Source organism: Epinephelus lanceolatus, chromosome 3 (genome assembly GCF_041903045.1).
Source record: "Epinephelus lanceolatus isolate andai-2023 chromosome 3, ASM4190304v1, whole genome shotgun sequence".
Classification (NCBI taxonomy): Eukaryota; Metazoa; Chordata; class Actinopteri; order Perciformes; family Serranidae; genus Epinephelus; species Epinephelus lanceolatus.
The window spans coordinates 26,540,064-26,552,347 of record NC_135736.1 but is presented as its reverse complement, the minus strand read 5'-3'; the positions used below and the strand labels follow the sequence as shown (position 1 = coordinate 26,552,347).

The 12,284-nt window shown below is 41.6% G+C and overlaps 1 protein-coding gene across 7 annotated transcripts in view; it reads right to left on the bottom strand.

Moving 5' to 3' along the window:
• lrba (LPS-responsive vesicle trafficking, beach and anchor containing) overlaps positions 1-12,284 on the bottom strand; it is a 236,340-nt gene that overhangs the window by 58,918 nt on the left and 165,138 nt on the right. For all 7 annotated transcript variants that reach the window (XM_033624965.2, XM_078166196.1, XM_033624967.2 and 4 more), the window contains exons 40-43: positions 6,430-6,547; positions 5,477-5,579; positions 3,344-3,459; positions 3,073-3,185 (exon numbers count right to left, since the gene is read on the bottom strand). In XM_033624965.2, the coding sequence (XP_033480856.1) occupies positions 3,073-3,185; positions 3,344-3,459; positions 5,477-5,579; positions 6,430-6,547 (450 nt within the window). The remainder of the gene's footprint in view (positions 1-3,072; positions 3,186-3,343; positions 3,460-5,476; positions 5,580-6,429; positions 6,548-12,284) is intronic.

Sequence of the window (12,284 nt, the reverse complement as noted above, 5' to 3'; positions counted from 1 at the left end):
AGTATCACTCGAGTCTTGGGAAAAGACAATACCGCATACTGATCTTGCTCAGCATCACAATTTATTATTTATGCTAAAGTTTTAGTCCCTAAAACACTCTTGATGAAGGTCCAGAGGGACCAAAACATGGGTATAAACAAAAAAAATGTGATGCTGAGTCAGAGCAGTGTGCACTTTCATAAGACTAAAATGAATGTTTGGCAAAGGGCTCAGTCACACCAGAATTTGTAACAGCCAAATTACAAGTCAAAAATCACAATTTCAAAAGGAACCCGTGCTATCACTGGATTTGCTTGAAGAGTCAAAGCAACTTTGCACTGCGTTTTTGTACAGAGTTCAGCTTTAGCTCAGGAGGTAAAGCTGTCACTGACCAATTGAAAGATCGGTGGTTTGATCGCCAGTCCTCATGGTCTACATGTTGAAGATATTGAACCCTAAAATGCTCCTGATAGCTGTGCCATCAGTGTGTGAGTGCGTGTGAATGTTTATCTTATGAGCAGGTGGCGAATGTGTGGTAGCCACAGCCACCAGTGTATGAATGTGTGTGTGTGTGTGTATGTGTGTGTGTGTAAGTGGTGCCTGTATTATTAAGGGCTTCCAGTAGTTGGTAAAACTAGAAAAGCACAATATAAATGCAGTCCATTTAACTGTTCATCTTGATGTGACGACACATTTTAATTCTGACACTGACCAGTTACAAACTCCTATAATCTCTAATTTATAGGGCGACAAACAGAAGTGGAGAGTCCAAATAACAGCCAATAGCGGTGGCAGAAAAAACCACTGGGTTTTCTGTCAAAAAATTTGGACATGGCTCAACTTTTGCCAAAACACAGTGCGACATCATTAGGCAATGCGCTGTATTTGATTGTTGGCCAATAACATGTAAACAGGCCTATAATACATGCCTATTGGGTTACTTTGTAACATAAACATCATAATGCTACTGCAATGGGGCAGCTGTGGCTCAAGAGGTAGTGCGTGTCATCTATCAATCGGAAGATCAGCAGTTCAATCCCCAGCTCCTCCCATCCCAAGTGTCCTTGGACAAGATACTGTACCCCAAATTGACTGGGTGAATATGACTCATAGTGTGAAAGCGCTTTGAGGTGGTGGAGGACTAGAAGCTCTACACAAGCGCAAGTCCATTTACTGTTTATCTTACATTGGTCAAGACGAAGGATACAATCATTTCTGCAGTGATAAATCTCAAGTTGTAGTATTCTGTCTCATAATAAACCTCTGCACAGCATTTTGACATTCAATAAACATTAAAACTCATGAATGTATTACACAACCTGGATTTCCTGTATCATATCATTAACCTACCACAGCTCACTCCCACCAACACACCCCTTCGCATTTTTTACATGCAATGTTAACAGTAATATGTTTAATTCTGTCTCACTAAAGTACCTCCACCTCTCCTTCACCCTGCAGGAACTCGGGATGCTCGCAGGACCTAAACAAATGCCTTCAAGTGCAACTCCGAAATGCATTTCCTCTAACGTATCCCTTGTCCATTAACACATGCCTTTTTGTTTCCATTGCTGATTTATTCAGCCATTTTCGTTCCAGAAGCTCGACAGTCGCTCAATCATCTGACTCTAAAACTAATCCTCTGTCCTCCCACCACTGGACAACATTAAGCACAACTGATGCTCAGTCCAACGAGGGAAGCTGGCAAGTAGTAGGAGTAGGTTTTTTTCCCCCTGTATGTGTAGAAAAGACAGGGAGTTCATGCAAGTAAATAATTGCATGTCTACTTACGACATGGGGGAGAATCTTTTAAGCAGTTACAGCAGTGTGAGTGAGTGTGTACTTTATGTGCCAGGGAGCATCTCAGGGCAGGTTTCATTGTTTTAAGCCCAATCACTTGATGCCTGGAGCTACCAGGGAGTATTACTTCACTTCCTGGGGTGTTGCAGAAGGTCAAACTTGAAAGAATTCAATTATGAAGTTTGAGTTATAGAAAGAAAACGATAGCTAAACCAGAAAATGGGAGTCTCATGGAGAGAGCATGTACAGTTAAAATCCGTCTTGACTGAAGAGAGACGGGGCTGCCTCAGCCAACACAACTCAACAACTAGATTATCCATACTATATATCACCTGCAATGTTGGGAAAGGTGTCACAGTACTAACCCAATTTTGTACATTTGCAAAAACATGAAACTGAGCAAACCACTGGATTTAGACTTGCCAACATACAGAAGGGGAGGAGTAATGCCAAAGACACACAAAACCGATTTTAAAAGTGTCTAAAAAACATCAAACTAATACTAGTGTGGGTGCTTTAAAACTTTGCGGTAACTTTAAGTCTTCTAAGACTCAAACATCCAACTGTTAAGTAACTGACTGAGAAGGGCAGAGCTGCACCTGTGAGGAGATAGCAATCAGCCAACGGTGATTAAAAAGCTGGTTCACTAAACTATGATCAATGACAATTGCACAGCGACTAGATGGACTTCAGGAACCACACAAACACACACATAGAGACACACACACTCCAAATTTTCACTCCCCAAATGTCATTTGTATATCAAACCGAGAAAACTGTCACACAGCTTGTACAGTATAATCCAAGTCTCACTTATCCAGTTGTATGCTCGGTACTTCCTAAACACATGCATTTTCCCTAAAACATTCATATTTAACACATTTCTGCATAACCAATGCAGCCGCACTACTCAGCAGTGCATGAGACTGTTCTGACGTGTTTTAAATATCACAGTTTTAGCCAAATGCTTTGGGAGGTACTGAGAATATGACTGCATGACTATGACTTGGATTATGCTGCACTGGCTGCGCTAAAGTTTTTTTAAAGGATGTTTTCATATAGTTCTACTGACATTAAACACAGTTCCCTTAATTCATCAAGAATTTTCTGTTTTTGGACAGTTTGTTCACTATAGAGGCATGTGAGAATTTTTTTTTTCTTCCCAACGCAAGACAGGGTGAGTAATTGATACACAAATGATCACTGGGGAGTGAAGTATTTCTTAAGAGTCCTCCCATTCTGGAATACAAAACAAGTAAAGTGAAAAGAGACAATCTGCCTTGTGTGTCTCACCTTGGATAGATCTCTGAAGTTGCTGGGCAGAGTGAGGTCAAGTTCCTCTGAGTCGTAGTTGGTGATTACCCAGGGGAAGACTGGGTACTGGTTTAGGTCATTATAGGTCCGGCCTGGTGGAAGGAAAGAAAGAAAGAGAAAAAAAGAAACAAAGATTAAACAAATCAAAGTATCAAGAACTGACAACACAAGGTCAGAAAGATTTCTGTGTGCATATCCTCAATGCCACAAACTGCAATAACATCAAACAGGTGCCGGGTGGTGTCCTCACCAGAGATGGTGTTGAGAAAGATGAGGTAATCGAAGTTGGATATTTCGCGTCGTTGCCAGCGCTGGGTCATGTTGGATGCCTTAAATAGCTGCTTTGGTGTGGCCAGAGAGATACGTCTACCAGGAGAAAGAGAACAAAACGGACATTCAAGTGTTTCTTGCTCTGGTAACACAGTGTGAAGTCGCACAAAGTCACACAGCAGATCACAAGAACAGCAATTAGCAGCTGGAAGAAGGGCCTCCGGCTTTATTAGACTTCTGCATTACAAATGTCATTATATGAAAAATCTTTTGAACTTACAGACTCGCTAATTAAGAAGACAAATATGCAATAAACTGGTTTGAATACACATATTTGCGTGCATGTGCGCACACAAAGGGCCCAGGGCATGATGTATGCAGTAGGACAAAAACAAATGACCCCCAATCCAATTAAAACAAAGGAAAATGATGGAATTAATCACTGTCAGGGTGTGAGATTATAGTCGTTAGGCCTCTCAAAGGTGAAAATACAACTCTCTAAATACGAGTGTACTACAAGACACACTATATCTTACATGTGCTTTAGCATATTTTCCACGTAGGTTTCTGTATCTAGATTACATTCATTACATAGATTACATTATAATTACATGTAAACACATGAAAAGAAGAGAAAAGACAGAGGGTGCTTGATACTGGCCAATTTTTTTTAAGGCAGTAGGAAAATATCCAAGTATGAGCAACCATATATTACATGAATAATGAAGTGTAGTTGCGCAATTATTGCCGTGGCTCTCTGGACATTAAATAATTTGTGCTGCGCTAGCATTAGCTGCCCTGTACAGCTGTCCCCAGGTCAAAGAGGCAAGGTGTAACCTGGCCTGCAAACCAGCTTGATTAATGAGTCCAACACAAATCCTAACTTTGTGTGTGTGTGTGTGTGTCAGTATTATATACAGTACACACGCTGTCCTACATCCACACTGACTCATTACTGGACGCACATACTCAGACTGATTACATAGGCTTCAGCATTTTTGGTTTCCTAATATTGAGAAAACATTTCCCACAGATCCTAAATCTTCCTGTCTCACATGTTACCTCCCTAAATATTCACACATCCCACCAGACAACAGCTGTCATTGCTCAGATGAATGAAGACAAAAAATTTCACAACATAAAGTATGAAACTGAAACAAAGATTTATATTTTTACAGTGTCTCTGGCTTTCATTTGTACTCGAGTCTTTTTTTAGTTTTGCTTTAACTAAAGTCTTACCCTCAAAAAAGGTCTTCAAAAGGTTGAAATGTAATTTACGGGAACCTATGTGTATTTTTATGCAAACTTTAACCCAAAACACAGGGAAAATATTTACTCTTCATGAGGTTTCTTCCTTTTGTGTTTGTCCCGGTGATTTTTTCCACCTATCCAAACCAAGGGTCTAAATATAGAGGGTGTCATGTGCTTCAGTCCTTTAAGGCATCTGTGCAACTTTGGGATATACAGTATATAAATAAAAAAGACTTGACAATTACACCTTCACCTCCATGTAATGTATCAGACTAAAGACTTAAGGTGGTCGCATCACACAATTAAAATATGCCATAAAAGGACTTCCTGGGCATTACTTTAATTTCTCCTGATTTCCACAGGACCTTATACCGCGCCAGCAGCTGGGCTGGGCTTGGTTTCAGCCCTGCTTGGACACAGAGCAGACGTGATGTGAGGGAGGGCAAAGGAGGAGGGGTGGTGTGCCATGAAGGCTTACAAGCAACTATTTGCTTCACACAAATAAATGAACTGGACCGTGTTTGTGTGAAGCCAATTATGTTTGGGGGGGTCAGGAGAGAGTGGGAGGGACGGACAAATCGGTGACCGAATCCCTGTGTGCATATGACGGCAAGAGAGGGAGGGAGAACATTCAGTTTGGAGGTCTGCGGTATAAAAGTAACACAAATGTGAAAGTTTTCTTATCCCGTTTCATTCCCTCTAACCACCGCTGTTTTTCCATTACTTAAATATTTTGATGTGTTCAGATGCGGTGCCCTATGTGCGGCACACAAGCCTGCAGAGAATGTTTGGATTCAACCATTGACAATGTGCCACAAACAAAGAGTTATTGTGCACTTCCGTGTTTAGCTGTGCGTCTCACCTGGTCTGTGGAAGGCCAAAGTTCGTGCCCACCCCAACACGAGGAAGACTGTGGACCACCTTCTTCACTGTGGCTGCATCTGGGAAGTTGAACATGACTGCCGCTATGGAGAGGCACGGAGAAACAATTAGTAATTTCAAGGATTATCCTCATTTTCCTTATTAGAGTTTATTAAAATTTCCTTATTAAATTTTTTTATCATTTGATTTGAATTTAAGGTTTAGGACGATGCTAAAAAAAGAGACAATAAATTCTCAGTTTAACTTGGGGAATTACAGTGCATGGGCTAAAAAAAGTGAGGAGTTGGAGGAGTGTTCCCAAAAAAGTCTCCTGAGTCATTTGGAAGTGGTTTGGTTTTGCAGAGTCCGATCTCGAGCAAACACCATCCACTCTCAAGTTTGTCTAAAGTCTTTGGAAACTTAAAGCAGCAGCAGGAATTTATTCCAGCATCTCAAACAAGCACGCAGCCCAGTGGAAGAAGTGTGTGGCACTGCGAGCTGCATGAGACACCGGCTGCCCTAAAACACCTGCTAAAACATTAGCGGAATCATTTCCCCATAGTATGCCATATGAGAAGCAGAGGCGCCAGTAGAAAAGCATAAAAGGTGTGTTGGTGTTTCACATTACCAAAGATATAATGCCTGTATATACAGTTGAAAAAGCCTGGGTTCATCCACATGCTTGCTTTTGTTCATAATTGTTAAAATAAATGCAAAATATATGTGAATAATTCCTTTGTCTTCTGTTGTTTGTTTTTAGGTGTGAAAAAAATCTCAGATTTTATTTCAGGCCATTATCGCCTAGCCCTATTTCTTCATAAATTCCCCATACTGCTACTCAACTCATGACAAGAATGTCTCCAGTATTTTTACACCAAGAAATGTGTACGTATATCCATCAGGGTGACAATAAAAACGGTTACATATAGAGGTAATTATCAGGCGCTGTCTTACTTCTGTTGGCCATGAAGATTTCCAGAGCTGTATTCTGCAGCAGGTAGCGTCTGGAAAAGACAGCACGGATCTCTGTGAAGAGCCATTTTCCATGAAGACCTTCTGTGTAAGCTAGAATCTGCGGGACAGGACAGGAAAAGAGAGACCAAGGGGAAGGGGATAATAAAAATGTGAATCAAGACAGGAAATGTTATAAAGAAACAGACCAGAGAAGGACATAAGTGATGAGAGGAAGGGAAGGGAAGAAGCGCAGACAGAAGGTGAGGTTAGTTCATTTTTCACCAAGTGATGGCACGACGGCCGGAACAGCACGATTGATGTCTTATATTGATCAGACTCAATGAAAAAGAGATCCCTTCAGCGAGAGAATGGGCGCTATTCAGCTGGAAGGAGTGAAGGAAGTGTTTAGTTCACTAAAAGATAATCCATATTACAGCATATCAGAAAAATACAATGCAAATATACAAGAAACAGTAAAGTATTGTTTGCTGTGACAAGGATGAGGTTAACAGCCTATTTCATGCTAAGCATCTGATTAAACTATATTATGTATTTCCATGGATGTAACTGACACATGGGGTCAAAATATATTATGTTAGCTAGCTCAACATTTAAAAATGCTTCGATGAGCTGAGCTTAATCCGTCCCCGTGGAGACCGCGGTAACTGTCAGAGTGACTTGTCCTCATGGCTGCCACAGTGTCTGACAGACCCAGATGCTTGGCCCTGCCCCACCAATTCATACTCCTACTAATCCAGCATTTAGATATGCTACTAACCTCCTTATCACTGCTTTGTTAACTAGGCTTTTGTTTCACCTCTGCTTTTAGTTTCAAAGGCGTCTGCTGACAGCGGGGGCGTAAAGGGATATACGGTAGCAAGGTAAAAGGGACACTTTAGCTTGTCACAGCATGGTTCAGAAGCTGTGTTATTAATCAAAAATATTCAAATGTGAGCCAGCCAGCCAGCTAGGTCTAGTGTTAAGTTAAAGGAGCTCATTAAAGGCAGGGGACAGCAGAGGGGACCAGCTGAGGCCTTTGCCAGCCAGCTGAGGACAGCCTCTCCCTCGCTGTCTCTGTGAGGAATAAGATCTGCCTGCATCACAGACTCGCTTCAAAGTCTCTGGAGTTCAATTAAATGTGGATTAGTGGATTGGAGAAGCTGGCTGGGGCTGCAACCGCCACTTTCCTATCTTCCTTAACAGGGGGCTGGAAATGACTATACCAGTCACCGTCAGCCTGTAGCCAACCCCATCACAAAGATAGTGCAGCACTCAGATGAGTAAACAACACAATTTATCAGCATCGAGGAAAAATGACTCCATAAGGCAACTAACATATGATCATCCACTTACATTTAATTTATACTGTTGGTAAGTGTGAGCAGCACAATGCAAGTAGCTCTTATGTCTGTACAGCAAATATGAAGTCACAGCCAGCAGCGAGCTAACTTAGCTTAGTGTAAAGACTGGAAACAGTGGGAAACAGCTTGCCTGGCTACGTCCAAAGTAGTCTCTGTCAAGTAGCTGTCTATATTCACTCCCTCTACAGCAGAAAACGGCACTTCAAAATAAAAGCTCTGTGCTGGAAATTCAAAGAAGTGTGTTTTTTACAAACTTGAAATGTTTGTGTCATTTGTAGTCCATTCAGAATGGACCCACGACCCATTTTTCGACCGGGACCCACCAGTTGGGAACTACTGCTCGAGTAATTGACAACATGCACAGTATAAATATGTCCTGTAAACTATGGTCCGATCACAGGCTGGAGTCGAACCCGGACCACTGCGGCAACAGCCTTGTACATGGGGCGCCTGCTCTATCCACTGAGCCACTGACACCTCGCGTAGAAACAAATCTGACAATATGCTAGCCCTTCGACTGGAATAATAGAGGACTGCTTTTCAAACAGTATAACAGTCTGTACAAACAGACAAATCACAGCTTCTCATTTACTCCTTACAGTCTTGTTGAGAGTTGAGACGACTGGATTTCGATGACAAACAGGCAGAGACACCTGATCTGTTTTCTCTACTGACAGACATGATGGCTATCAAGTTAGCATGTCAAGAACCCTACAGAAATCGCAGTACGTCATTCCCGACCAAATACATCAAATTTTATCTTCAGTTTTTTAAAAAGCAGCTTTTCTGCTTCTTTCTGATCAGAAATGAAATCCCTGTTTCCAGGTGTATGAGTGAGTGAGTGCTTAGAGAGTAACCTTTCACCTCCAAAGAGGAGTGGTTGACTCATTTCATCCCCAGGAGTACACTCATAGACCTCACGATGGATGTCAAGAAGATGCCCAGGGCTGAAGTGATAAAGTTGCAGTCTCTGATTCCACAGATAGATATGACAGTAGCGGGAGGGAGCCAGATATCATATTTGTCCCTGGACCGATGAATCTCCTGGAACGCTGTAAATAGCACTCTATGTTCCCGAGATCATTGTCCCTATCGGCGGCGCCCTTTCCCTTGCAGATGAAAAAGCTGAGAGGGTGACAAGGAGCGTGACAAACTATCCGTGCTGTAATGCTCTCGCCGCTCTGACCACGTCTGGACAAATTACAATGGTGTGGGGGTTATTGTCCGAGCTGGAGTTATGGCTGCACCAGCTTCCCTCTGTGATAAATAATAATGGTGGAACTGGATCAGTCAGGCTCAACAAGATGAGAGTGCTACAGGAGCAGAGGAGGAATGAAAAAAAGGAAACACCAAAACTGTGCTACGTCTTGCATCACATTTACATTTCACTATCTGAGCAAAAAAGGGTTGTTCTGTTTAAAAATGATAAAAATAAAATGATTTAGGCTGAGTATAAGAGAGAAGATTCCATAAAGGGAGCATAAAGTGGGATCAGGAGCTTTTACATCAACATGATTGGTTGGGTATAAAGCGCAGTTTTATTGATGTTTCATTTCAAGTGGAACATTATCCATGGATTCAGGTCTGGTGTGTCCCGAGATCAATTTCAAAGCGTCACGCGAGAGGACACAGCCAAACAGAAAACAAAGGAACTAGTCTTGATTGCGATGCTTTCTCTCTGCCTCTCCCTCTCCATCTCTCCCTCCTCCTCTTTCAACCTGTTTGTGTGCCGGGCTGCTGCTCATTTCTGAAGCACTGTCGTTTGTCTTTGTCAGATGCCCAAAAGACTGCGGAATGAAGAGGGACACATGAAGAGGGGCCGGGTGACTGTGACTGCGGTGTGTAACCACACACACACACACAAAAACTGTCATTGCTGAATCCCGCAGACAGTCGCTGCCAGTGAACCCTCTCCACACCCTTCCCTTCGCAAACCCAGGCTCCTTTACCGACCACTGCCTCTTCAGAAGCATGGGTAAAGTCAAGTGGAGGAACATGATGACACAGATGAAATTTAATTGAAACTGCGCTGAATTAGGGGAGAGCTGGAGGAGCAACAGAGCAACTATCAGCAGCGTGGTTCAAGATAGATGAGGCTCTCAACTACCTTCGCTGTCGCCAGGCTGAGCACGTGTGTGTTTTTGGGCTGATAAGACACTTGAGATGAAGAGAACAGAAGCCACTGCCGATCACTGATACAGTGAATCCTTATTTGTCATAAAATATGAAAAAAGTCCAATTTTAACACCAATAGTGTTGTTTTTGTAAAAGCACTGCTTAAGCACAATGCGCATAAACAGCGTTTGATAAGTGGTGTATGCATATTTGCTCGTTGAGTTTAATGTGCTGTGCATCCTTGAAGGAAAATGAGGTGATTGAAGTTCAATTTGTTGCCTGTTATTAAGTATTTCCGCATGGCTGCCTCAGTTAAAGGATAATGGATGAGGGATTTATTATTACCTTTTGGTCAAATGAAGTGGTGTGGGAGATAAGGTGATGAAATTAATGAGCGGGAGGAAGAGAGGTGATCCATCAACATCAAAACAGAGACGAGGGACAAGCGGTATTGGGAGAACTTGATAGGATTCATAAAAAATAAAAAAAAAGACCTGTGGACTTATCAGCATGTAGAGTTGCTTATTGCTTTTCATTTCCCAAAAGCTGTCTGCCTCCACACCCCTCAACATCCACTAGTCTCCACTTAACCACATGTCACAAAATGACTTTTGCATGCAAACAATGGAGGCTGCAGATTCCAATTTTTTTTTTAAATGGCCTAGTATTGAGAGAGAAGGCCGCAGCTGGAAGCGGCGAAACAGGCCATCAATTTACGTCTAATAAAAGTGGTTGTTTTTGCCACTAACAGGCTCAGATTGTTATTGTAAGTGTCTTATAACACTACAAAAAGGACACTACAATGACATGAAACATTTTTCCATACCTTTCGCTTGTTCTGGTCATTTTGGTGTCCAAGACTCAGTAAAGGGGACGTCTCGTTAAATCTCATGAGAGGTAAGTTTTTGCAGGAAGAAAAGAGTGTTATCTAAGGGAGTAACATACATTGATGTGGATCGATAAATTGATTCAGTGATCAACGATCCAATACTTTCGATGCAAGGTGAAAACAAGGATACATACTGTCGTCTTTAAGATATGCCTTTACTTTGAAATTTAAATAGCACATCCGTGTCACCATTTCCATCCAAGGATACCTTCCTAAATATTCAAACAGTGCTAGCTAACTAGCACGAGGCAGATAACAGTAAGGAGCCAAGGACAGCCAAGACAATGAGGAGACTTGCTGATATGTCTCATATCGATCACAGGCCCCTGAATCAAACCAAAAAATCGTATCGTGGCAGACTATATCCTCCCGAGACCCGAACTTCTCTTTAGAATGCATTCTTAATTTCTGTTGCTATTTGGGATCGGTAGAAAAAAATGTAACATTGTGAGCAATAATTAAGTCCCAACGTCCTCAAATGAGACAATTATAGGGTCCTAATGTCTTCAAATGAGTACTTCCTAACAGTGTCTGAGCTTGTTACTGTTGCTAAAATTGGTCAAATGTGTTATCATATCAAACTGCAAGCATTCTTAATCATAAATAAATGAGTTTCAACCATTAAATTTAATTAGGTTTCGGACCATGTCCATCTTTATGTCGGGGTTAGCTGCAGACTGACTTGGCAGAGATGGCTGCCATCTTGTTTTTATATGGATTAGTGTATTGTGCTCTTATTACCACTAGATGCCTCAAAAAGTGTCCACAAATAAGGACAACAGGGCTGATGTAAGTAGACTGAAGTATAAGGTAAAGTTAACCCAAAATGAAATGCCCCCATACGGGGACACAGGGTCTTAGGAGGAGAAGATAACAGCAAATATCGTAACGTTGTCCAAAGAACCAAGAAACTTGTGATTTACATGCCTAGCGGAAAATGCAAGTGACAGTTTGAGAGAGGAGTGCCAGTAATAGTTTGATGTGTCAGAGTACAGAAATTGTATCTTACTTTTTTTTTTTTTTTTTTAAAGATTTTCAATGTCATGGCTGAATATTTAGCTGATTTTAAGACTTCTCCTCTAGCAAGACTTGGACACAAAAGACATAGGAACACACAAAAGGTACAGAAGAACGTTTCAGTTCTCTGTAGGGTTCTTTCTGTAATGTTGTAAGACACCTAAAATAACAATGTGAGCCTGTCAGTGACAAAAACAAGCACTTCTAATGGACATAAATTGATGGGGTTCATTGTTTTGCTGCTGTTTGCTGCAGCCCTCTCACTCAATACTGGACCAGCTTTAAAAATTGTTGTTCCCACAAGTCAATTGGACACAAAAACATAGGAAAATAGGGTCCAGATTAAAAAATACTGGAGTTTCTCTATAATTAAGTGAGACTTCCATTTGTCTTATTTAAAAGTCACAAACACAAAGTAAACCACTTCATACAGTCAGATCTGCACCATGCTGTCTGTGACTCCTCCTCACATG